The following is a 27,859-nucleotide window of genomic DNA, read 5'->3' as shown; positions in this document are numbered from 1 at the left end:
CGCTACACAAAATCGCAAAACGCTAGCTGAAACGCTACAGAAAAAGAAGAAAAAGCATTTCAAAATCTGCTAGCATTTTGCGGATCTGCTAGCGGTTTTTGGTGTGCACCAGGCCTTAAAGAGAACCCGAGGTGGGATTTCATTATGTTAGTGGGGCACAGAGGCTGGTTGTGCACACTAACACTAGCCTCTGTTGCCCCATAGTGTGCCTCCAGGACCCCCCTGCGCGCCGCTATACCCTCACAGTGCTGGCGACACGCAGCGTGTTGCCAGCACAATGGTTACCTATGCGGTTTCAGTCAGCGCCGCTCCCCCGCCTCCTCCGTATCGGCGCTACCTGCCCGCGTCCCTTCCCTCCCGCTGATTGGAGGGAAGGGACGCGGGCGGGTAGCGCCGATACAGAGGAGGCGGGGGAGCGGCGCTAACAGACAGCACATAGGTAAACATTGTGCTGGCGACACGCTCAGAGAGCCTTGGCAGTAGCAAGGGCTCATGGGAGCTGTCTGGGCAGGAGGAGGTGGTGGTGTTAATAGCCATTGATTTCAGAGGCAGAGGGGAGGAGGGGGGATTATTTTTTTTTTTTTTCACAGGCTGAGTGCTCAAGATATAGATAAGCCTGTCTCTGTGTAATGTTTACAAACAACATGGCTGCTGTCATTGTACCACAGGAAGAAATAATCATTTTCTATTAAAGCTGTTTGCAGCTAGATTTGCTGTGTAAACTAAACTTTAGATAAGATATATAGACAAGTTACTTGTTATAGTTAGTTTTTCATCTCGGATCCGCTTTAAGTGGTTACTTAATGAGCATTTGTGTCGGCATTACATATAACTATTCAACCAGCCTGGGTCCTGCCACAGCCAACAATGAGGGAATTAATGACATGAGAACATGCTTGCTGGGGTTCTCACACCTAGCACCAGGGAAACTATACGGTGAGGTGGTCAACCTGAACTCTGTAAGGCCCAGTGCACACCAAAACCGCTAGCAGGTCCGCAATACGCTAGCGGTTTTGGGAGCTGATTTCAGAGCGATTCTAGGTATGTTTAGAGAGGTTTTCTAAACATACCTAGCGGTTTTGGGTGTGTTTTTGTGTAGAAGATTACACATATTGTTACAGTAAAAGCTGTTACTGAACAGCTACTGTAACAAAAATGCCTGGCAAACCGCTCTGAAGTAGCGTTTTTCAGAGCGGTTTGCGTTTTCCCTATACTTTACATTGAGGACCAAACGCTTCCGAAATCCGCAAACGCGCAGCAGGAGGCGCGTTTGCGGCTTGGCAAAAAACGCAAACCGCCGGTGTGCACCATCCCATTGCAATACATTAGACAAGCGTTTTTGTAGGCGGATGCGGCCGGGGGATCGCTCCAAAAACCGCTCGGTGTGCACTGGGCCTAACTCACCAAGCTGTTTTACCACTGAAGATAGCTTCTAATCATGCCCGTTAAACCAGCTGCAGCTTCGATTTCTCCCTTTCCACTACATGGAGGTATGGTCAATGAGATGCAAATAATTCAGAGTCGATGCAGCATTATATATTTTGAACACATTTATGCAGCTTAAAAATTGACAATTTGAAACCCACCAAGGTGGAATTTGATTAGTCTGTATTCAGGATATCTGCAGATAGTTGCATTAACTCAGAATTTGCAACTCATAGACCATCACTATATATTGTTAAGACCAACAGCAATGCAGTGGGGCAGGGGGGAAACCAGTGCTTTTGAGAATATACAAATTGGGCTGCATGGCAGCAGATACAGAGCCACTTAAAGCGGATCCGAGATGAAAAACGAAATATAACAAGTGACTTGTCTATATATCTTATCTAAAGTTTAGATAGTTTACACAGCAAATCTAGCTGCAAACAGCTTCAACAGTATATTAATATTTTTTCCTGTGATACAATGGGAGCAGACATGTTTTCTGCTTGTCACTATTACACAATTACACACACAGGCAAGCTTATCTGTATCTAGGCATGCTAATCTGCATATTCTGTGAAAACTCCACTCTTATCTCCTCCATTACACAGGCAACTGATCTGTATCTGCACTGCAGCTCTCAGATTGTGAAAACTCTGCCTCTGAAATCTATAGCTAGTAACACCTTTTTCACCTGCCCAGACTGAAATCCCACAATCCTTTGCAAGCGCCAAGGCACTCTGGAGAAGCTGTGGGTGTGGTTTGTTTAGTTTATAGGAAATTAGGGTATTAAAACAAAACAAACCAAGTATTTGGCTTGAGGAATGCCCTATAAACTATATGTAAGGAATACAATTATGCAAGGAGTAAAAGTTCATCTCGGATCCACTTTAACCACTTGAGGACCGTGGGCTTTACCCCCCTTAAGGACCAGGCACTTTTTCCATTCAGACCACTGCAGCTTTCACGGTTTATTGCTCGCTCATACAACCTACCACCTAAATGAATTTTGGCTCCTTTTCTTGTCACTAATAAAGCTTTCTTTTGGTGCTATTTGATTGCTGCTGCGATTTTTACTTTTTATAATATTCATCAAAAAAGACATGAATTTTGTCAACAAAATAATTTTTTTTTTTACTTTCTGTGCTGACATTTTTCAAATAAAGTAAAATTTCTGTATACATGCAGCGCGAAAAATGTGCACAAACATTTTTTTGATTTAAATAAAACCCATTCAGCCTATATTTATTGGTTTGGGTAAAAGTTATAGCGTTTACAAACTATGGTGCAAAAAGTGAATTTTCCCATTTTCCAGCATCTCTGCCTTTTCTGACCACCTGACATGTTTCCTGAGGGGCTAGAATTCCAGGATAGTATAAATACCCCCCAAATGACCCCATTTTGGAAAGAAGACATCCCAAAGTATTCACTGAGAGGCATAGTGAGTTCATAGAAGATATTTTTTGTCACAAGTAAGCGGAAAATGACACTTTGTGACAAAAAAAAAAAAAAAAGTTTCCATTTCTTCTAACTTGCGACAAAAAAAAAATGAAATCTGCCACGGACTCACTATGCTCCTCTCTGAATACCTTGAAGTGTCTACTTTCCAAAATGGGGTCATTTGTGAGGTGTGTTTACTGTCCTGACATTTTGGGGGGTGCTAAATTGTAAGCACCCCTGTAAAGTCTAAAGGTGCTCATTGGACTTTGGGCCCCTTAGCGCAGTTAGGCTGCAAAAAAGTGCCACACATGTGGTATTGCCGTACTCAGGAGAAGTAGTATGTGTTTTGGGGTGTATTTTTACACATACACATGCTGGGTGGGAGAAATATCTCTGCAAATGACAATTGTTTGATTTTTTTTTTTTACACACAATTGTCCATTTACAGAGATATTTCTCCCACTCAGCATGGGTATGTGTAAAAATACACCCCAAAACACATTATACTACTCCTGAGTACGGCGATACCACATGTGTGGCACTTTTTTGCACCCTAACTGCGCTAAGGGGCCCAAAGTCCAATGAGTACCTTTAGGATTTCACAGGTCATTTTGCGACATTTGGTTTCAAGACTACTCCTCACGGTTTAGGGCCCCTAAAATGCCAGGGCAGTATAGGAACACCACAAATGACCACATTCTAGAAAGAAGACACCCAAAGGTATTCCGTTAGGAGTATAGTGAGTTCATAGAAGATTTTATTTTTTGTCACAAGTTAGCGGAACATGACACTGAAAAAAAACAATTAAAATCAATTTCCGTTAACTTGTGACAAAAAAATAAAATCTTCTATGAACTCACCATACTTCTAACGGGAATACCTTGGGGTGTCTTCTTTCTAAAATGGGGTCATTAGTGGGGTTCCTATACTGCCCTGGCATTTTAGGGGCCCTAAACCGTGAGGAGTAGTCTTGAAACAAAAATGACCTGTGAAATCCTAAAGGTACTCATTGGACTTTGGGCCCCTTAGTGCACTTGGGGTGTAAAAAAGTGCCACACGTGGTACCGCCGTACTCAGGAGAAGTAGTATAATGTGTTTTGGGGTGTATTTTTACACATACCCATGCTGGGTGGGAGAAATATCTCTGCAAATGACAATTGTTTGATTTTTTTTTTTTTTTTACACACAATTGTCCATTTACAGAGAGATTTCTCCCACCCAGCAGGGTATGTGTAAAAATACACCCCAAAACACATTATACTACTTTTCCTGAGTACGGCGGTACCACGTGTGACACTTTTTTGCAGCCTAGGTGCGCTAAGGGGCCCAACGTCCTATTCACAGGTCATTTTGAGGCATTTGTTTTCTAGACTACTCCTCAAGGTTTAGTGCCCCTAAAATGCCAGGGCAGTATAGGAACCCCACAAGTGACCCCATTTTAAAAAGAAGACACCCCAAGGTATTCCGTTAGGTGTATGGCGAGTTCATAGAAGATTTTATTTTTCGTCACAAGTTAGTGAAAAATGACACTTTGTGGGGAAAAAAAAAATCAATTTCCGCTAACTTGACAAAAAATAAAATCTTCTATGAACTTGTCATACACCTAACAGAATACCTTCGGGTGTCTTTTTCTAAAAGGGGGTCACTTGTGGGGTTCCTATACCGCCCTGGCATTTTACGGGACCAAAACCGTGAGTAGTCTGGAAACCAAATGTCTCAAAATGACTGTTCAGGGGAATAAGCATCTGCAAATTTTGATGACAGGTGGTCTATGAGGGGGCGAATTTTGTGGAACTGGTCATAAGCAGGGTGGCATTTTAGATGACAGGTTGTATTGGGCCTGATCTGATGGATAGGAGTGCTAGGGGGGGTGACAGTAGGTGATTGATGGGTGTTTTAGGAGGTGGTTAGAGGGGAAAATAGATGCAATCAATGCACTGGGGAGGTGATCGGAAGGGGGTCTGAGGGGGATCTGAGGGTTTGGCTGAGTGATCAGGCCCTAATTTGCCCTGTGTGGGCTCCTGATCTGATGGGTAGGTGTGCTAGGGGGTGACAGGAGGTGATTGATGGGTGTCTCAAGGTGTGATTAGAGGGGGGAATACATGCAAGCAATGCACTGGCGAGGTGATCAGGGCTGGGGTCTGAGGGCGTTCTGAGGGTGTGGGCAGGTGATTGAGTGCCCTAGGGGCAGATAGGGGTCTAATCTGATAGGTAGCAGTGACAGGGGGTGATTGATGGGTAATTAGTGGGTGTTTAGGGTAGAGAACAGATGTAAACATTGCACTTGGGAGGTGATCTGACGTCGGATCTGCGGGCGATCTATTGGTGTGGGTGGGTGATCAGATTGTCCGCAAGGGGCAGGTTAGGGGCTGATTAATGGGTGGCATTGACAGGGGGTGATTGATGGGTGATTGATGGGTGATTGACAGGTGATCAGGGGGATAGATGCATACAGTACACGGGGGGGGGGGGGTGATCAGGAGGGAGCAGGGGCAGTTTAAGGCATAAAAAAATGGCGTTGACAGATAGTGACAGAGAGTGATTGATGGGTGATTAGGGGGGTGATTGGGTGCAAACAAACAGTGGTCGGGGGGGGGGGGTCTGAGGGGTGCTGTAGGCGATCAGGCGATCAGGGGGCAGGGGGGGGGGGGGAATCAGTGTGCTTGGGTGCAGACTAGGGTGGCTGCAATTTGCCCTGGTGGTCCCTCGGACACTGAGACCACCAGGGCAGGAGGCAGCCTGTATAATACACTTTGTATACATTACAAAGTGTATTATACACTTTGTATGCGGCGACCCGGGTGCTAGTAACCCGCCGGCGGGGGGAGTCTCCGGATCCTAATGAGGCTTCCCACGCCGTCCTCTGTCCCACGGGGGTCTTGCTGCAGCCCTCCGAACAGCCGGCGACAGACCCGACTGTAGATTCAATATTTACCTTTGCTGGCTCCAGCGGGGGCGCTGTGGCTGCTTTCGGCTCGGAAATAGACGGAAATACCCGATCTCCGTCGGGTCCGCTCTACTGCGCAGGCGCCGGAAACTTGCGCCTGCGCAGTAGAGCAGACCCGACGGAGATCGGGTATTTCCTCCTCCTAGTTCGGAGACGACAGCCGTCAGAGCGCCTGCGCAGGAGCCGGGAAGGTAAATATTGACGTCACCGCTGCATGGAGGGCTGCAGCGAGACCCCTGAGGGACAGAGGACGGCGTGGGAAGCCTCATTAGGATCCGGAGGCTTCCCCCACCCGAGGTGAGTACCCTCCAGGGGACGTTTTGACGTTACAGTTCCTCTTTAAGTGCACCGTGATGGATTACAAACTGTTCTGTATAACCCCACCTAAACTCCTGGAGTTTTTTGTACGTTGGTGAAAAGGAGGAAAAAATAGACAAAGAACATTCTTCTACCTGCTTAAAAGAGGGGAGAAAAAACAAAACAAAAAAACACACTTACTGATTGAGTTCATGGAGCGAATCCCTTGTGTTGGCTGCCCATGCTGTTGACCCTTGACTTGTGTTTGCGGTTGGGACTGTAGTTGATTGCCCTGATAAGGCAATCCAAGAGCTGCATAAGCTCTCTCAATAGAGCTAGGATCTATCTGATTGGTGGAATTAATGGACGGTGCTGGCTGCTGTCCCACATTACCAACTGTTCCAGCTGTGCCTGCTGCTCCTACAGACATTGGTGGACTGCCGAGGAGAGCTGTAAGGGAAAAAAACATCAAAAAAGTCATACTAGAAACCATAACTACCTAATTTGTACATACATACACATTTCTTACATGCAATTCTTAAAGTTTGCAACCCCAATGCTTGATCTAATCATTCAAGCAAGGTCATAGTAGTAGGATGCTGTTGGAAATATACCATAACTTAACCATACACCTGAAAAGTCATCAAAAAAAAGCTAGTGAAGAATCAGGTTTTCATCTTAAAGAGAACCTGTACTGAGTACAAATACTTAAAATAAACACATGAGGTAACTTCAAATGAACATTAGTTACCTTGCCATCAGTTCCTCTCAGAAGCTCACCATTTTCTTCTGACAATAATCCCTTCCAGTTCTGACAATATTTTGTCAGATCTGAAATATATCAGTTGCTGTCAGTAAAATATCAGTTGCTGTCAGTTATAGCTGAGAGGTAAACTGATATACCAGGTAATGTCTGTTTCCCTATGGCTCAAGTGGGCGATGTTACAGTTTAACTGTGTGCTGACCAGAAAGCTATTATGGGGTATTGGCCATTTTCAAAATGGAGGACGGACAAACAGGATGCGGGACAGGAGAAAGACACTGAGGAGTAGACTACATGGAAGTTAAGTATGACTTGTGTATGCTTATTTTCACTTTTAATTTTCAGTTTAGGTTTTCTTTAAATACCAGCTCAACATATCAAATATATACAACCAACTAGCATCGCCCCAAATTAGTCCTGATACAGTGATGTGAAAAACTATTTGCCCCCTTCCTGATTTCTTATTCTTTTGCATGTTTGTCACACTCAAAGGCTTCTGCTCATCAAAAACCGTTAACTATTAGTCAAAGATAACATAATTGAACACAAAATGCAGTTTTAAATGATGGTTTTTATTATTTAGTGAGAAAAAAAAACTCAAAACCTACATTGCCCTGTGTGAAAAAGAAATTGCCCCCTGAACCTAATAACTGGTTGGGCCACTCTTAGCAGCAATAACTGAAATCAAGCGGTTGCGATAACTTGCAACAAGTCTTTTACATCGCTCTGGAGGAATTTTGGCCCACTCATCTTTGCAGAATTGTTGTAATTCAGCTTTATTTGAGGGTTTTCTAGCATGAGCCGCCTTTTAAGGTCATGATGCCACAACATCTCAATAGGATTCAGGTCAGGACTTTGACTAGGCCACTCCAAAGTCTTCATTTTGTTTTTCTTCAGCCATTCAGAGGTGGATTTGCTGGTGTGTTTGGGTCATTGTCCTGCTGCAGCACCCAAGATCGCTTCAGTTTCAGTTGACGAACAGATGGCCGGACATTCTCCTTCAGGATTTTGTGGTAGACAGTAGAATTCATGGTTCCATCTATCACAGCAAGCCTTCCAGGTCCTGAAGCAGCAAAACAATCCCAGACCATCACACTACCACCACCATATTTTACTGTTGGTATGATGCTCTTTTGCTGAAATGCTGTGTTTCTTCTACCCAAGATGTAACGGGACACGTACCTTCCAAAAAGTTCAACTTTTGTCTCGTCGGTCCACAAGGTATTTTCCCAAAAGTCTTGGCAATCATTGAGATGTTTTTTTAGCAAAATTGAGACGAGCCTTAATGTTCTTTTTGCTTAAAAGTGGTTTGCGCCTTGGATATCTGCCATGCAGGCCGTTTTTGCCCAGTCTCTTTCTTATGGTGGAGTCGTGAACACTAACCTTAATTGAGGCAAGTGAGGCCTGCAGTTCTTTAGACGTTGTCCTGGGGTCTTTTGTGGCCTCTCGGATGAGTTTTCTCTTGGGGTAATTTTGGTCGGCCGGCCACTCCTGGGAAGGTTCATCACTGTTCCATGTTTTTGCCATTTGTGGATAATGGCTCTCACTGTGGTTCGCTGAAGTCCCAAAGCTTTAGAAATGGCTTTATAACCTTTACCAGACTGATAGATCTCAATTACTTTTTGAATTTCTTTGGATCTTGGCATGATGTCTAGCTTTTGAGGTGCTTTTGATCTACTTCTCTGTGTCAGATAGCTCCTATTTAAGTGATTTCTTGATTGAAACAGGTGTGGCAGTAATCAGGCCTGGGGGTGACTACAGAAATTGAACTCAGGTGTGATAAACCACAGTTAAGTTATTTTTTAACAAGGGGGGCAATCACTTTTTTACACAGGGCCATGTAGATTTGGAGTTTTTTTTTCTCTCACTAAATAATAAAAACCATCATTTAAAACTGCATTTTTGTGTTCAGTTATATTATCTTTGACTAATGGTTAACGGTTTTTGATGAGCAGAAACATTTAAGTGTGACCAACATGCAAAAAAATAAGAAATCAGGAAAGGGGCAAATAGTTTTTCCCATCACTGTAGGTAAAACCGCATAGGTTGGAGTCTGGGAGGTGCAGCCTTGTGAAACCTGATTCGGATATCTGAGGCGTTCTACACAGATGCTTGGAAAAGTCATTTCGAAACCACCTTTATAGAGCACCTGAATAATGCTCAATAAATGTGCAGTTCAGCATTTAAAGCCAATGGGTACCGGATTCAAAAAGAAAAAGTCAGATACTCCCCTAAGAAGAGGGAAGGCTCGGTCCTAATGAGCCTTCCCTTTCCTCTCCCAGTGCCCTCGCGGTGCTGCGCTGGCTCCCCCCGTTCGCGTCCGCCGCCGCAGGGACTTCGGAGGTCTTCGGGAGCACTTGGGCTTCCGAAGACGGCCGCTCCATACTACGTACGCGCGAGTGCGTCAGAGGGCGCTCGCGTCATCGGGAGCCCGAGTGCTCCCGAAGGCTTCCGAAAGCTCCCGAAGGCATGCGGAAGTGGCAGTATTTGACCGAACTGGTCGAATACTGCCACGGGGGATCCTGCGCGGGACCGGGCACCGGGAGAGGAGGGGGAAGGCTCATTAGGACCGAGCCTTCCCTCTCCTTAGGTGAGTGCAATTTACTATTTGAGCTAATCAAATGCACATGATAATGCTTCCCCAACAAGGCTATACAACGAAATTAGCAAATCTATAGAAAAGATGCCTTGTCTCGGAGACAATGTATAAACATAATACAATTCATTCAAATATAGTGTAAAATATCAAAGTTTATTAAGGACTTATCCAGAAACAACAAGAATTAAAAACTATAAAACCACCCTCTTAAGCCGATTGTAATCGGAAATCTCTCCAGGAACCGGGATAAATGGAGTGACAAATTAATTCTGTGTGTAACTTAGTGCACAAAATAAACATTACATATATTGCACAAATCCCTACATTACATATCACCACTGAAATGCCTGCATGGCTGTCAAAAATTCAACAAAAATCTAATCTATAAGTGCAAAGTGCTAAGTGCTAAATCAACCTGTTAACCATGTCATTAAAACAATTCCAACCATCTATAGTACAATAAAAAATCCCAAATAAATTACTGTGCAATACATGATAAAGTGCTTCCGTGCTTACCAGTGGTATATATATGGTCCCAGCTGCTGGAGGGAGAGGGGGGAGTGTTGCCTTACGCGGTCGCAGCGCTCTGCTGCTTCTAAGGAGGCTAACTACGGGGAATCTGAGAGCCCTTAAAAGGGTTTCCTATACTGCGTTTTCCGGAAATGCGTGGCCACGCGAGGTAGAGCGCGTCTGAGTCACTATGACATCAGCGCGTGCCGCCTCGTCTGACTTCCGTGCGTTCCAAAGGACGCCTCAAATCTATCTATCGTATGCGCAGCAGTGAAACCATATATTTAATAAAAGAACATCATATAAATGAAAACAGTATTTAAACTATTATAAAGAAAATATAGATATATACATATCTGGTGGTTATTTTGAATACAAAACATACATGAATATTATAATTTCCATCACAACCTCGGAGGCGTCTGGTTCTGAAAAAGATGTTCGATAAGACAGCACGGACAGCCGGACAAATAGAAGAGGAATTTATAGATAATTTGGATAGACAAGCGATGCAAGATCTAATTGAATTAATGGACGATAATCAACCAAGAACACAGGTGGGTAACACACCCTTCAAACCAAATTCAAGATTCTTACCCTCCCTCAATGTGTGCCCCGAGGTCAAAATCTTTTTTGACCTGGTTTGCAGGGATTTGGAAATACTAGACCAACAGAACGTAAGAGGTCCCCAAAATTTGAATTGCCAAGAAAGATTAGCCCTTAAAAAATTACGGAGCAAGAAAAACATCCTTATTAAAGAGGCAGACAAGGGTGGCAATATCGTTATTTGGCCGAAAACAAAATATCTAACGGAGGCCCATAGACAATTAGATAATCAACAATTCTACACTAAACTCAAATCTGACCCCACAAAAAAGTTCCAGATGGAGCTAAGTAGGATTTTGGATGATGGATTAACCACCCTGGCGTTCTGATAAGATCGCCAGGGCGGCTGCGGGAGGGTTTTTTTAAATTAAAAAAAAAAACTATTTCATGCAGCCAACTGAGGGCGCTCCGGATGCGTTCTTCTGATCGCCTCCGGCGGCCAGAAGTAACACGGGAGGCCGCAATGAGCGGCCTTCCGTGTTTCGCTTACCTCGTCGCCATGGCGACGAGCGGAGTGACGTCATGGACGTCAGCCGACGTCCTGACGTCAGCCGCCTCCGATCCAGCCCTTAGCGCTGGCCGGAACTGTTTGTTCCGGCTACGCTGGGCTCGGGCGGCTGGGGGGACCCTCTTTCGCCGCTGCACGCGGCGGATCGCCGCGCTGCGGCGGCAATTAGGTAGCACACGCGGCTGGCAAAGTGCCGGCTGCGTGTGCTGCTTTTTATTTCATTAAAATCGGCCCAGCAGGGCCTGAGCGGCAGCCTCCGGCGGTGTTGGACGAGCTGAGCTCGTCCAGACCACTCAGGTGGTTAAGGAATGGGGTAATCAATGACAAAGAAAAGAATTTCCTATGGGTGGCCAAACCAATTACTCCTACATTTTATATGTTACCCAAGGTCCATAAAGATGCCTCAAACCCACCAGGAAGACCAATCATCTCGGGCATTGGAGGCCTGAATGAGAGATGCAGCCAGTACGTGGATTTTTTTCTGCAACCACATGTCTCAGGACTTGACTCATACATTAAAGACACAGGTGATCTACTCTCAAGGATTGATGGCTTAGAGATACAAAATGACACTTTATTGGTCACATGTGACATTGAATCACTATACACCATCATTGACCACAAACATGGACTGGAAGCCGTCCAATACTTTTTGGAGATGGGTAGTGTGGATAACACCAGGTTGTATACATTTGTTTTGGAACTATTGAAATTTGTGCGGACCAGGAACTTTTTTCTGTTTGATAAACAATATTATTTACAACAACAGGGAGTTGCCATGGGCATTAAATGTGCCCCATCCGTGGCAAATCTATTTTTGGGTAGGTGGGAACGGGAGGTGGTGTGGGCAGAGTCGATGGAGAGGTACCACCCCCACATTTTGGGGTGGTACCGCTTCATTGACGACTTGTTTCTACTTTGGCAAGGACCAATGTCCTTATGCAAGAGGTTCCTGGAAGATTTAAATAACAACCAATTAAACATCAAATTGACTTACAATATTTCTAACCAGGAAGCCAAATTTTTGGATCTAAAGATCCGGAAGAGCGAAATGGGAACATTACAGACTACAATCTATCGGAAACCCACATCAGTGAATAGTCTGTTAGACTTTGGCTCATATCACACGAAAAATTTGAAGATGAATATTCCTACGGGACAATTCATCAGAATTAGGAGGAACTGCTCCACACAGGAAGATTTTGAAAAAGAAAGTACTGACTTGAAAAAAAGATTTAAGGATAGAGGATATCCAAAAAAATGTGTGGAGCAAGCTGCTAAACGAGCCGGTAAAACACCCAGAGAAGCCCTTCTCACAAGCCGGACTAGAGAAAGAGAGAAAGCTGTCACCAGATTGGTCACTCCATATAACACAGCATGGCAACATATTCAAGGAATTCTCAGCAAACATTGGCCAGTATTGTTGAATGACAGCACAATCAGACAATGTATTACACCACGAGCAAGCATAACAGCCAGAAGAGCTCCCACACTTAAAACACTACTGAGCAAAAGTCACTTTACACAGGAAGAAACGGGACATGGCATTACTGGCAATTATAAGTGTGGCAGATGTACAGTATGCCCGCATATGAGGGTAACAAAGACATTTAGGAGTACAATTACGAACAAACAATTTGGGATCAGGCAATTTATTAATTGCCAGACAAGTGGAGTTATTTATCTTATGGAATGCCCTTGTAGCAAACAGTACGTCGGCCAAACGAAAAATCAACTAAAAGTACGCTTACAGAAACATATGTCCACGATTCGTCTGGCCGAACGTGATCATCAAGAAAACAGTACACTCACAACGGTCGCCGAACATGCCTTACTTTATCATGGGGGTTCTATAAGAAACTGGACCTTTATGGGTATTGAGAGAGTGATGCAGGGTGAGAGAGGGGGAGATATTACTGTCAACTTACTTAGAAGGGAGTTAAAATGGATACATAACTTAAAAACTAGACAACCTCGGGGCCTCAATGAGGAGGCAAACTTTGGGTGCTTTTTGAATACATAAGAGATTGATACTAACAACTTTGCCCCCTTTTTTGTCTTCTTAGTGTTTAGGCTGTAATACCAACATATAACACCTTTACGAAGACTTTCTTTTTTCAAAAGGTATAAATTGTTTATTTTGTCCCTTTCACCCTCCCTTTCTCTCCTTCTTTGCTTGTCTAATCACTCTTGGGTTGTCCCTTGGATTATGTATGCACTTGATATGTGGGTGTCGTGTGCTGGGGTGAGCAGTACACGATTACCCGTTTTGCACCTCTGAGGCTAATGTTTGACACGTCACAATTAATGTTGCAAACAGCATGACACCAATGTCGGGTTGGTGACAACTATTTTTGCACGTTGTGTCTTTTATTAAATGTTTGGGGTTCCAACTACATAAACTATATATATATATATATATATATATATATATATATATATATATATATATATATATATATATATATATATATATATATATATATATATATATATATATATATATATATATATATATATATATATATATATATATATATATATATATATATATATATTAAAACCTTTCCCAATTATCTATGCTCTTTTCCTATAGTATATCATCAGCAGTGTCATGATAAATGTGTCCATGTCTTTTTTGGAGGCCTTTGCCAGGAGCCTGCACACTCCGGATGGAAGAATCTATGAATTTTAACACATGAAAAATGTCAACATGCTGCAATATATTTTTTGAACACAAGATGGCAGCAATTGAGCTTTACTTGTTATATAGAGTTTTTCATGTGATGGAAATTATAATATTCATGTATGTTTTGTATTCAAAATAACCACCAGATATGTATATATCTATATTTTCTTTATAATAGTTTAAATACTGTTTTCATTTATATGATGTTCTTTTATTAAATATATGGTTTCACTGCTGCGCATACGATAGATAGATTTGAGGCGTCCTTTGGAACGCACGGAAGTCCGACGGGGAGGCGGCACGCGCTGATGTCATAGTGACTCAGACGCGCTCTGCCTCGCGTGGCCACGCATTTCCGGAAAACGCAGTATAGGAAACCCTTTTAAGGGCTCTCAGATTCCCCGTAGTTAGCCTCCTTAGAAGCAGCAGAGCGCTGCGACCGCGAAAGGCAACACTCCCCCCTCTCCCTCCAGCAGCTGGGACCATATATATATCACTGGTAAGCACGGAAGCACTTTATCATGCATTGCACAGTAATTTATTTGGGATTTTTTATTGTACTATAGATGGTTGGAATTGTTTTAATGACATGGTTAACAACAGGTTGATTTAGCACTTAGCACTTATAGATAAGATTTTTGTTGAATTTTTGACAGCCATGCAGGCATTTCAGTGGTGATATGTAATGTAGGGATTTGTGCAATATATGTAATATTTATTTTGTGCACTAAGTTACACACAGAATTAATTTGTCACTCCATTTATCCCGGTTCCTGGAGAGATTTCCGATTACAATCGGCTTAAGAGGGTGGTTTTATAGTTTTTAATTCTTGTTGTTTCTGGATAAGTCCTTAATAAACTTTGATATTTTACACTATATTTGAATGAATTGTATTATGTTTATACATTGTCTCCGAGACAAGGCATCTTTTCTATAGATTTGCTAATCTCCTTAGGTGAGTATCTGACTTTTTCTTTTTTTAATCTGGTAAACATTTCCTTTAATAATGAACAGTGGGCAATAAAAAAATTAATTGAACTCAAGCACAAATAGATTGTCTTAAAGCAGATGTGCCGCAACACAGCTTTTTCTTTAAACTGTATCTTTTGGGTACACACAAAATAGGGATTCCTATAAACCATCCATATCTTACACCTCTCACCTGGAATTTAGGACCACACTTCCTTTGCAAACTGCTCCAGGTCTCTCTTATTGGAAGGGTGCCTTTTCCCAATAGCCATTTTAAACTCCTGGGCGAAATTTTGCTAAAAGCAGTATCCCTGACAGTGTCTGGAATGCCTACCAAAAGGTAGCTATGCAGCGAGCACCTTTACAGCGTATAAATGCTATTAAACTCAAAATATATACTAGACTCTTGCTTGACACATTTTGGTAAGTTACAGGAAAAATGGTTATGAAATTTAACTGGATCACTTTTTGCACAGAAATGCAGAAAAAACTGAACTCCAGGGAGGTCAAAGTGTACCAGAGAAGTAATAAAATAGAAGTTTTATACATATCTGAGGGCTTCCTCCAGCCCAATGTGCAACGGATCGCTCCCACGCTGCCGTCCTCAGCCTTCTCTGTTGCCGGTATCGGGAGCCGTAACTTCTGCCAGTCGCGGCCAGTCTGCGCAAGTGCTCTCTACGTATCTTTCCGGCAGCTGCCGGAGAGATACTTAGTGAGCACACTTTCTTGCGCAGACTTGCCACAGGTGTTCAATGGGATTTAGATTGCTGGCCACTTCAGGACTCTCTAGCACTTTGTTGCCATCCATTTCTGGCTGCTTTTTGACTTATGTTTGGAGTCATTGTCCTCCTGGAAGACCCAAGATCTCAGACACAAAGCCAGCTTTTCTGACACTGTGCTCTACAGTGTGACCCAATTCATTTGGTAATCCTCAGATTTCATGATGCCTTGCACACATTCAAGGCACCCAGTGCCAGAGGCAGCAACCTCCCCCCCCCCAAAAAAAAAATCATCACTGAACCTCCACCACATTTCATTGTAGGTACTGATTTTTTTTTTGTAGGACATAAGGCGCGTACACACCCCACACTTCCGACGGGTCCGCCAGACCCTCCCGCTGGGCAGACGTTCTGCCAACAGTAGCATGTATGTACGCGCTGTCGGCAGACTGATAAATGAATGATCCACTGGCAGACCCGTCGTTTGCGGAAGTATGGTGTGTGTACGCGCCTTTACTCCATTTTCGGTAAACAGTACAATGATGTGCTTTACCAAAAAGCTCTATCTTGATCTCATTTGTCCACAAGACGTTTTCCCAGAAGGATTTTGGCTTACTCAAGTACATTTCAGCAAACTGTAGTCTTGGGTCTCCTGCCATAGCGTTTCATTTCATTTAAACGTTGACGGATAGTTCACACTGACGCTCCCTGAGCCTGCAGGAAAGCTTGAATTTCTTTGGAACTTGTTTGGGGCTGCTTATCCACCATCCGGACTATCTTGTGTTGCAACCTTTCATTAATTTTTCTCTTCCGTCCACACCCAGGGAGATTAGCTACAGTGTCATGTGTTGCAAACTTCTTGATAATGTTGCACACGGTGGACAAAGGCAAATCTAGATCTCTGGAGATGGACTTTTAACCTTGAGATTGTTGATATTCTCCCACAATTTTGGTTCTCAAGTCCTCACAGTTCTCTTCTCTTTCTGTTGTCCATGCTTAGTGTGGCACACACAGACACAATGGAAATACTAAGGGCTTGGTTACATCTATGACGTTTTTGGCATTTTTTCAAACGCAGTCGATTTTCAAAATCTCCCTAAAAACGCGTGTGCAAGGATTCCCTATGAGAGAGTTCACATCTGAGTGGTTTGTTTCCGATCCGCTCAGCAAAGCGGTGCCTGTACAATTTTTGAGGAGATTTTGCCTCAATGGAAGGTATAGGAAAAAACCAATGGATTTGTAGTGTTCACGTTTTTAAGAATAAATACATTGTATTTATTCTTTTCGTGGTCAAAGAGTTCACTTCCTGACGTCAGGAAGTGAAAACTGAATCGCTCTGCTATAGTGCTTCCAAACGTGATTTGCCAAAAATCTGTTTAGACGAATATTAAACCAGGAACGGAGGATCGGAGGAGGTTGGCGTGGGACAGTACAGCTGCAGGGGGCCGATTGAAGCCCCAGGTAAGTGTCAGCTTGTTTGATTTTTAGAATCCCACAGATCCATTTAAAAAACAATGCAGCAGTGATCAGCGCCCACCAACAGAAAGCTCTGTTGGTGGGCAGAAATGAAGGGGGGGGGGGATATTCACCTGCATGCTTAGTTGTATGGCTCTGAGAGGTGCCTGGCTCTTCTACTGACCACATATGCTATTGCTCCGTTGTTATTGCCTGATGAAGCGGGATCAAACCTGTGAAACGCGTTGCATATTTGGAGTTCATAAATAAATTATTATTGACTGTCATTACTACAGTCGTGTGTCTACTTGGAGGAGGTAAGTCCACCACTGCCTCCTCTATTTACCAAGAATTTGGTTTTTAAGCTCATTTAGCTTTCTTTTATCCTTTTGTCGCCTCTGTTCTCCTGCATAATATTAAGTCCACCCTGGGTGGAGGGTTGAACCCCCTTTTTCTCATCTACAGAGAGCGACTTCTTATTCCTGAGTGGGGTCAGGAAAATCTCCCCACCTGCCTTTACAGTGGTTGCCTAATGGTAACCCTGGTTTGTGAGTATAAATATTTACTCTATCTAGTAACCATTTACCAGTACATATTACACTATTGGGGCTCTTGGTGTTCCTTGTTTTTATATCACAGTTCATGTTGTGCTGTGATGCAGTGTCGCATGCTTCTAGCAACCCTTTCTTGTCCCTTTGCTACTCAGGAATAAGAATGGACTTTAAAAAAAAATTATGTTATATCTGCATGCCAGTCTGGTCTTATTTGTTTTGACCATCTGTCACATCACCAAAGCCTACATACACTAATGCCTCATCTACACTCGTAGATGAGGCTGCGATGTGGCTTATCAAGCCGCTGATGCGGCTCGATTGATAAGATCCGACAGGACGGATCTCCCCACCGCCAATTCCCTGCTCGCTCCCCGCGAGGGGACAATGGCAAGGAATCGAGCGGAAGAGGCGATCCAGCGGTTAATCGAGCCGCCGGATCGGAGCCTCATCTACTCATGTAGATGAGGCTTTAGGTCAGAGAAAAACTGCAAAAATTAATTGCCACAAAATTAGCAGCCGATTTGCAACATAAATGAGGGTAAAGAATCAACAGATGCAATGATAGAGGTTCTTGTCCAAATAGTGATAAAGTACTAGTTTCACATAAATCTTTGCAGAAGTGCATAAGCCATTTGTCATATAATCAATATAAAATATCAAAAGTTAACATTTACATACGTTGTTGGTTGCGTTTGTCCCCGGCATTCTTTAGCGGTAAACACACAGGACAGTCATGTCGTGTACAGTTTTTCCAGTGAGAAATGATCTGTCGTGAAGAGGCACAATGTGCAACTAAAACACAAACAAATGTAGACATTAATACTTTTATGTGTTTTTTACTTCATTGTGACAATACAATTTAGTGATAATACATATCTATAGGAATGCAGACCTATGCCTATTTAGACCTGTCTTGAAGGTAACACAGTCTGGTAAGTGTACGGCCCAAAAGGTTATTTGTAGAGGAAAACCCTTAGGGCCCTTTTACACTTACCGCATTGCTTGTCGCAACAGCGATTACAATGCGATGGAAGTGCTCCGGGTAATTCGGAAGCTGCAATGAGTTATTGCACTGCAAGTTCCATGTTAATTTTTATGATGTTTGCTTGAAACCGCACCAAGTGTAAAAGAACCATCAATGTATTCATGAGTATTATATAGTGTATGATTTGCAGCGGTTTAAAAATATATGAATAAAAAACTGAATTTTGCACTTAACCACTGTACTAACGAACAAAATACAATTAAAAAAACAAAACAAAAAAAAGCTATAAATTCCCTTTAAGAAAGGTTAGCAGATTTTACCACCCTTCCATGACCTTGTTCTGTAAAGCTAACCCCCCCCCCCCAAAGGCTTAGGGGGACACATAACTAACCATGGTGACAGGGCACAAAGCCAGCGGGAAGAGAGCGGTGAAATTTGGCGATGATCTGGGCATGCAAGTTACGGGTGGCAGAAGAGCACAGTGCAGCCTGCCAGGGAAAGCAAAGCCCCCTCTAAAGTGAGGCCCCAAGCAGGGGCTTGCCTTGCTCATACCCTGGTCAGCACCCCTGAACTTAAAGATGGAAGGTGGCTCAATTCATTGTTGACAAAAAAAAAAAACAACTCAGGAGGGCAGGAGAGAATTAATTTGATCTATAAAACAAGATTGAACAAAGTCCATATCATCAGTAATCCTAATATGTTTAACATGTACCGATTCCTTTAAAGGGAACAAGAGATAAAGGAAAAAGATTTTATACATACCTGGGGCTTCTTCCAGCCCTATCCGCCTGGACTGCTCCCACGCCGCTGTTCTCCGCCACCCGCAGCTATAAGAACCGGGTGCGGTAACTGACGTCATCCCAGCCAGCATACGCTGCGCCCTCTACATATCTCTCCGGCGGCTGTTGGGAGAGATACACAAACAGCGCACTTCTCTTATGCTAGACTGGGTCCGGAAGTGCGGGGACCCGGTTCTCATAGCTGCGGCCAGTGGAGGATGGCGGTGTGGGAGCGATCCGTGCGGATAGGGCTGAAGGAAGCCCCAGGTTTGTAGAAAATCTTTTTCCTTTATCTCTGGTTCACTTTAAAGGAAGCATCATGTAGACATCCAATATAATGTAGTTCTTTCAAAATGTATTTCTAATTAATTTTTTTTGAGAACAATATGCATAAGTGGACTAGCCAGTAATGATAGTAATAATAGTAATTTCAAAGTGCCATGATAAACTACTTCTCTTCAAATATCTGGTCATTGGCTGAGTAAGTTAACATAAAATTAGACATATAATAAGCAACAAAACAACTTCATGCAGATATAAATAGTTTAGAACTATGGTTGAGCTAGGGGATTACATGACCTGCCGACAGCGCGTACACACATGCTACTGAATTTTGAGAGGGGGAAAATCATACACAAAAACCTGACTAAGGGCATGTTTCCACTACATGCAGATTGGATGCAGAATTGATGCAGAATGGACGCAGAAAAACTGACTCCTATGGAAAAATCTGCATCAGAAAAAAAAAAAAAAAAATCGCTTTTAGTGGAAACAGGCCCACAGGCTTTCATTGGAGTCAGTTTTTCTGCATCCAATCTGCGTGTACTGGAAATAGGCCCTAAGTGTTTTTGTTAGCCAATTGGGAGTGAAAAACATATGTAACATATTCACACAATATTATGGTTATGTAATTTAGCCTTAAAAGACCACTATCGCAAAAAAAGGTAGGCGGTTAAAATCTGACAGAAGCAACAGGTTTTAGGTCAGTCCATCTCTTCATGAGCGATTCTCAGGGTCCTTTTACACTTTATCAGTTGCTCTCCGTTATAACTGAAAGAAAACGGATTTTCAAAGCAGGGCTGTGGAGTCGGTCCAAAAATCCACCGACTCCGACTCCTCAGTTTAGGATTCCACCGACTCCGACTCCACGACTCCGACTCCTCTAATTTGCATATTACAATTTTGTTGATTAAAAGTATGTAACATGAAATTCGTCTCTTAACTGCCAACGCTTAGGAATTTTACAAGACAACTGAAGTGAGAAGGATATGTAGACTGCTATATTTATTCCCTTTAGACTAAAACTAGTCCTTGGTAAGAGTACTTGTAAAAGGTACAAACCGGAACAAAGAACATCTATCAGGCCCTAGGCAATGTAAGTGTGGGTACATGTAAGAATGATGTGCAGGCACTCTGCAGGGGAATGAGGAGATTGTAAACAGACAACACCTCTGTGTTCAATGTGCACAGCATTCTCAGTGGATTCCCTGCAGCTCTGTGGGGAGTGCATATGTAGAGTATAGTACTACTGTGTAACAAAGTAAACCTGAGACAGATGAAATTAAAGTTTTATACATACCTGGGGCTTCCTCCAGCCGCCTTCAGGATAATCAGTCCCTCGTTGTCCTCCTCCACCACCTGGATCTTCTGCTATGAGTCCAGGTACTTGAGCCAGTCAGGCGTAGTGCGCATGCACACACTCCGCCGCCAGGAGCATACTACACCTGTGCAGCACTATTGCGCAGGTGCAGAATGTTCCTGGCTGTGGGAGCGGCATGCGGCCGGACAGCGCTGACTGGCTGAATTACCAGGACTCATAGCAGAAGATCCGGGTGGTGGAGGACAGTGAGGGACTGATTAGCCTGAAGGGGGCTGGAGGAAGCCCCAGGTATGTATAAAACTTTACTTTTCATCCGTCTCAGTTACCCTTTAATTTGTAGTCACCAAACCAAATTTTAATAACATATCAAATTATTTTATTTCATCAGCAAAGGGAGTGCATACATTTGCATAAATCAGCATCAATGCAGAATTATTTCCATCTCGTTGACCATCTCTATTAGTGACACAGCTACACATCAGGCTTTATTCTTACAGCATAGATGTTATTTAGTATATATAAGAGATTCCTGTGTACACATCATATATACAGTCACAATCAGATATGTATATCTGACCTTAAAAATACAGGGACTGCTTTATTGAAGCAGCACAAGTAACTAATTTTGATTGGTTTATTTCATTTTTGTGGACTAAGCACAGCTATTACTGTATATATACTGTATATATACATTATTTTTAATGACTATTATCTGAGAAATAGAACATTTTATCATATTTTCTATTTTAATTACAGTTACAAATTCATTAGGAGTCGGAGCATTTTTTCCCGACTCCGACTCCAGGCACCCAAAATTGCCCGACTCCACGACTCCGACTCCACGACTCCGACTCCACAGCCCTGTTTCAAAGTAATGCCCATGTTTTCCTACGGCACAGTTCACACAACACGTTTTAACTGAAATCTTTTTCACAATGCACTGCTATGGGAAAACCGCGTACGAATGCGTACCAACAGATTGAGTGTAAATGGGCCCTCAGGATTTTCTTTGTTTTCAACAGCATTTCCTGAACAGCAGTTTAACTACTGGATGCACGCCGTGCAGTATATTCGCGGCCCTGAAAAATTGACAGGATGCACCAGGGCCATGAATACAAGTCTGCACTGCAGCGGCGTGCAACAGAGGCTCGGTCCCGTTCGCCCGCGCACCGCCGCTTAGAGGGGAAGTTAATGAATGGGACCGCAGGTCCCATTCATAAATCTAAGTCCCCGATTCAATGAATACGGGCGTCTACAAGATGCCGGCATTCATTGTATCTTCCTGTTACACTGCTATGTATTACTTCCGATTCACGTACTTACAAACGTGAATGTATATAAAATTTTAAACCATTAAGATGGCATCTGCTTTTGGTAACAAAAAGCTCCTGGCCGGGAAGATGACACTTTAAACTGTCGGCCATCCTGACATGTCATGTTCAACGTGAATGCCACAGTATGTTGTCAGTATAAGAAGATTCACCCGAGTGCCATATCTGCTGGGTTCTAGCGAGTAGCCCTGCCACCTTGCAGAAAAAGGCCTCTACCTTTTGTCTATCTGATATAGAAAAGACCAGGGCCATTTTCTGCAAGGGGGTAGATCCATGCACTGAAATCCAGCTGATAGGGGTTCCAGTGAATATTAATAAACAGAATGTGTTGGACACTCAACTTTTAAGCATCAGCATACCTCTTTTTTTATGTACACCAGAGATGCATTTTAACTAAACTTAGGATATTGCTGTAAAGTAGCTGGTAAATAGAAATAAAAACTAGTACTTGTTAAGGGTACGTGTAGAGGGTGCAGACAGGAACAAAAAACATCCATTAGGCCCTAGGCAATCTAATTGTGGGTACAGCTAAGAGTGATGTGTAGGTACTCTGCAGCAAAATGAGGGGATTCTTCCTCTACTACATATTCTTCAAGCACAATCTGAACCCGGTTTACGGGTGATAGGCAACACCTCTGATCAGTGTGCACAATATTCTTAGTGGATTCACAACAGCTATGCAGGGAGTGCAAAGATACTACTGTGTAACGCTACCTCCTTAGCGGAGGGGGGGGGGGGGTTTAAAAATCTGACAGAAAGGGTCCATCGTTGCCTGAGCAATATCGATCAGTGGCCGCTGTACACACAACGATCGTCGGCTGATACAGTCGTTATTGGCCTTTTTCAGATGACAATTATCGTGTGTGTACGGAGCTTCAGGAATGTCTCCTAATAGAGATACGTGTGTACTTGAGCTGTTATCCAAAACAGAGGGTACTTTGGAAAACACTGTTTCATAAAAGGGTACATGCTTCAATAACACTGAGAAATAATTGGTTTACATAAGGTTTTCTAGCACCATTAAAAACATAAAACATTGTGGAATTTAAAGAATACCAGAGCCACACCTATTAGGAGAAACCGGGGAAGGAGCAGGCATGTATGGGGACATGTCCTGATGGCCACAGCTCCCCACCTTTCTTCTTACCTTAAGAGCCCCCCTGGCAGCCTTTTCCTGGTCACTGGAGTCTGGTCTACCTGTGCAGGCACTAGCCAGGATTGTGAGCGCCCCTCAGCCCATGACCACTCTGCGCATGACACAAAAATGTGGCATCATGCACATAGCGCTTCTGGCAGCAGTCGTGCGCAAGCCGGGCTAGAACCTGTGCAGTGTGACTAACTCTAGCGACCAGGAAGAGGGTAATGGGGGGGTCTTTAGGTAAGAAGGAGATGGAGCAAACAGGGAGTGGTGGCTGTCACAGGGCCCCTAGCGGCTGGATCACATGCCTTCCAATCTGTTTCAGCACACAGACCATGCAATCTGTGGTTGCAATTGGTGCGCAGAAGCCGCTGGGATTTTGGTAGCAGACCAACTAGAAGGGAGCCTGTGAGTTACGGTAATTCCAAATTACACACTATTTCAGGGTATAACTGCCACCACCTCTGTTACCATGGGACAGAGGAACCCACTGACTGGCTGACTCTAGACCTGCAAATAGAAAACGGTTAAACACTCTATTTTATCTAGCTATCAACAATAGTAGCGACTCTTCAGAAGCCAGGGTTCAGTTTTGTGTTGCTGAATGATAGGTGTAGCCAAACAAATGACGTTAGCGTCGTTTATTAAAAATGCAATCTAAATCATTAAAATATACAGAAAATCGCTAAAATCAACAATTATAGAAACATAATAGCCAGTATGAAAATAAAAATGGAAGAAAAGGTGAAAAATGTCCTTTCTGGGAAAAGAAATGCTAAGTCCTTGGTTTCAGAGTGGTGGACTCAGTGTCAAAGTCCAAAAAAGCCGGATTCCAGCATGTCCTCAAGCTGGCAAGGGTGTAATCAGGATGATGTTTCAAAGTGGAGGACATTGATTTTGGGTCCTCTGCCATTTTTATACCCCTGATCCAGTAGGCGGGAGTGATGGCGGGAACCACACACCCCCTTAAAACATGAGATGAGTCCTCCCCTTCTCCTGGGGACCAAAAATATCTAACCATATATGGGCTCTATCTCACAGAACTGTACAGGTCAGGGCAAATTTAATAACATTTTCCGGTCAGTCTGCATTTATCCAGCACAATGATACCAAACACGAGGGGTAGGACCCCGGTGGTATCACCAGGTCACTTCCGAACTGCCTAACTGACAGCCCATAACTCTGAATGTTCTGAGACCTTCTCAGTACCAGCGCCAGGCAAAGCCCGGCACACTGAGTTTAGAGGGCCTGGCAGCCTTGCAACACAGGAAATATGACAAATATAGCAGTTTATAGATTATTATAGACATCTAGGAGTTAAAGCAGGTCAGTTCTAGGTGAAGGGCTCAATGGGGCGTCTGAAGCTAAGATAGCAGAGCTACGTGTCGGCTCCCCTGCTGAGATCGGGGCCGAGGAGTCTCACTGTCCAAGCCCCCCCCCCCCCCGTTAAATTGTTTCTGTCAGGCTACCTATCTGACTTCATTTGATGGATGGGCCCTTAGCACAGCTGGGTGCCTGGGACACTTTCCTGCTGAAGGCTTCCTGCCATTTGGTAAAAGGAAAGCAAATGGTCTTTTAAAAGAAGGAATGTCATTCTGATCTCTGCAATGACTGCACAAATTAACCGGGAAGCAATCAGAAAATTGACTGCGCAAATCTGCTCGATTCGCCTGCGCTCCTCACAGCTATTCCATGACACCTATTCCGTGACAGTGGCCATCATGGCAGGTCCCCATACATGCCTGCTCCGCCCGTTTCTCCTAACAGGTTCGGCTCTGGTTTCAAAAACTGGATGAGAGCCATTTCTTCAACAGGCAGTATCCTATAAAGTTTGTCTCTCACTTTGGCTTAAACATGCCCATGCCTATCACTGCAATTTCAACTCTAAAACCAAATACCAGTAACACAAAAAATAAAAATTTGACAACAATTAATAGATACCTTGGCATGATTTTCCAGCCTGACAATGGGTCATGTGATTTAGTACATTCTTCATGGTGCGGCAATGAGGTAAATTGCACTGGCGCACCTCACCATTGGCTTGTTCTCTTCTCTGGCACTTATGAGCATGTAATAGAAGTACTAGCTGTTGCTGGATCAGCTTTCGCTTTTCAGGATCTGCTGTAGGAGTTCCAGAACCAATTCCTTGTGGAGCACCAGGACCCATACTCTGAGATGCTGCTGAGACAATGGTGGCTTGTGGTATTTGAGTAGATGACTGCTGACCCTAGAGGCAAAAGGTAAAAAAAAAAAAAAAAAAAAAAAAAACACTTATATATGCATAAAGTGTATGGGCAGTTTCCAAAATGATTTTCATGTCTGCATATCCTCTATAAAATAAATCAAAATTGCTCATTGTTTTCACTCGGCAGTCAGGTGACCTGCACCCAGCTTTATCTATTTCAGGATTTTTGGTACACATATCTAGGCCACTATATAATTAACGTGCGGATGAGTAGATATGCATAGCGTTTACTTACCACTGCGTTCGCAGTCCCCACATCATTTCACTGTGCCTAACCGTCACAAACCCCTTCTTCTGCGATCGGGGTATGAGAATCAGCTGTTCCCAACTCTGATCACCGTGCCAGTGACTTCCGTTAAATAAACGTTGGGATTTGAGCCTAGTGTGTACTTATGGATACCTTTCCATCCATGGTAGATACCTTATAACCCCACTAGATTATGCTTTCGCCTTCTGTGCATTTGTATAGTTTGATCACTATTAATAAGATGTTCTTGTAACTTAGTGGTAACTTTTTTACATAGTTTTAAATAATTGCTATTCTTATTCTATTTTTGTATATTTGTATTATATGTAGATTAAAAGATGCACTGTTCCTTTAAGGAGTTGGCCACATTGGGTATGGGGTGGAGCCTTGTCCCCTCCCACATACATATAAGCCTCCTCAATAACAGGTTCACTTTAAACTATGACTAAGGGCAGATTGTAGTGCCAATATGTGTCAGTTGATCCTGTGGTTTTATTGCACTGTATTGTGGAATTTTTCAATAAATGTATCAGCCTTTTTCACCGATTGCGGATCCTTCCTTGTTTGCTTATCGAGACTGGCCTGGCTTACCAGATCCTGCACCGACTGGTGTGATTGGTGGGGGGTTGAGCATACATTAACGTTTTTCCTCTACTTCTGAGAGCTTGCAGCAACGAGACAAGCTCTCAGTAAAAAATAATAAAAAAATCCAACATTTCTGTGTTTCTATTACTAATAGAACACTAACAGTAGCACCATCTTGTGGCCAAAAAGTAAAAATACACCCAATTACACCAATTATACAACTTAACATAGAAAGTTTTTTTAAATTTTATTTAACCCCTTCCACCACTGCCCCATATTGCCAAAATAAAACTGGTTAAAAAAAATGTTTAAATTACATAGTTACCTTAGGGACTGTAATATGTATGCCATGAGGGTATATTACTGTTAATTTTGCAAATAAAGTCCAGTAATAAGTGATTGTAATAAAAATCCCTAAACTGAAAAAATACACCTTTATTTCCAGAAAAAATATCGCCATACATTGTACTGGGGAAAATTGAAACGTAATAACCGGGACAATCTGACAAATAAAATGTGGGTTTTATGTATCGAATCACATCTTATTTTTAAACTAAAATGGCTGAAATCTGAGAAAGGATTTTCCTCTTTTCTTATTCCCTTTACAATGCATATAAAATAAAATTCATAGCAAAAAGTACAACCCAAAGAAAGCCTAATTTGTGGTGGAAAAAAAAAAAGAATTTAAGGAGCATTTCAGTATGATAAGTAACAAAGTTATCACTGAATGAATGCAAGGAGCGCTGAAAGGTGAACATTTTTCTGGTTTTTAAAGGAAAAAAAATGTGATCCTGAAGTGGTTAAAAATAACTGGTGTAAGAAGTGTTAGCAGCCCCTTGCAGCCGTCCTGTGCTCTCGCCGCAGCTCTGCTCCCCACCGGTGGCCCGAGGTCCTCTCCGGTACAAGAGGCCTACTTGCACTCCAGCGTGCAGCTCATGTAGTCGCGCTGATGAAGGTAGGTAAAGGTAAACTGTACTGCGCAGGTGCAGTAGTTTTGCGCCTGCGTAGTATAATCTGGATGACATCAATGAGACTCCGTGAGCCGCACGCTGAAGCGCAAGTAAATGCCGGCCTGGCGAGGTTGGCAACTGCACCGGAGGGGATCGGGAGCCACTAGAGCTGAGGTGAGGGCACAGGACGGCTACTAGGGGCTGGAGGAAGCCCCAGGTAAGTGATTTTTTTTTTTTATTTTTAGTCTTCCTGGACCTTTTCTTTAACCACTTCACCTCCAAGGTCTTTTCCCCTTAAAAAAAAAACAAAGCAATTTACAACTGTCAGCGCTCCTTCCATTCATTCGCCTATAACTTTATTACTTTAATACTAATCACAACAAAACAATCTATATGTTTTTTCGCCACCAATTAGGCTTTCTTTGGGGGGTACTTTTTGCTAGGAATTATACTATTCTTAAAGGAATGCTGTAGGGGAGGGGGGGGGGGGGGGGGGGTCGGGGAAAATGATTTGAAC

At 43.1% G+C, this 27,859-nt stretch overlaps 1 protein-coding gene across 1 annotated transcript in view; it reads right to left on the bottom strand.

Annotated features, from left to right (window-relative positions):
* EP300 (E1A binding protein p300) overlaps window positions 1-27,859 on the bottom strand; it is a 264,101-nt gene that overhangs the window by 161,590 nt on the left and 74,652 nt on the right. The window contains exons 4-6 of the mRNA XM_068242112.1: window positions 25,257-25,542; window positions 18,161-18,274; window positions 6,311-6,559 (exon numbers count right to left, since the gene is read on the bottom strand). Of these exons, the coding sequence (XP_068098213.1) occupies window positions 6,311-6,559; window positions 18,161-18,274; window positions 25,257-25,542 (649 nt within the window). The remainder of the gene's footprint in view (window positions 1-6,310; window positions 6,560-18,160; window positions 18,275-25,256; window positions 25,543-27,859) is intronic.

Source organism: Hyperolius riggenbachi, chromosome 6 (assembly GCF_040937935.1).
Source record: "Hyperolius riggenbachi isolate aHypRig1 chromosome 6, aHypRig1.pri, whole genome shotgun sequence".
Classification (NCBI taxonomy): domain Eukaryota; kingdom Metazoa; phylum Chordata; class Amphibia; order Anura; family Hyperoliidae; genus Hyperolius; species Hyperolius riggenbachi.
This window is presented reverse-complemented; position numbering and strand designations above follow the sequence as displayed.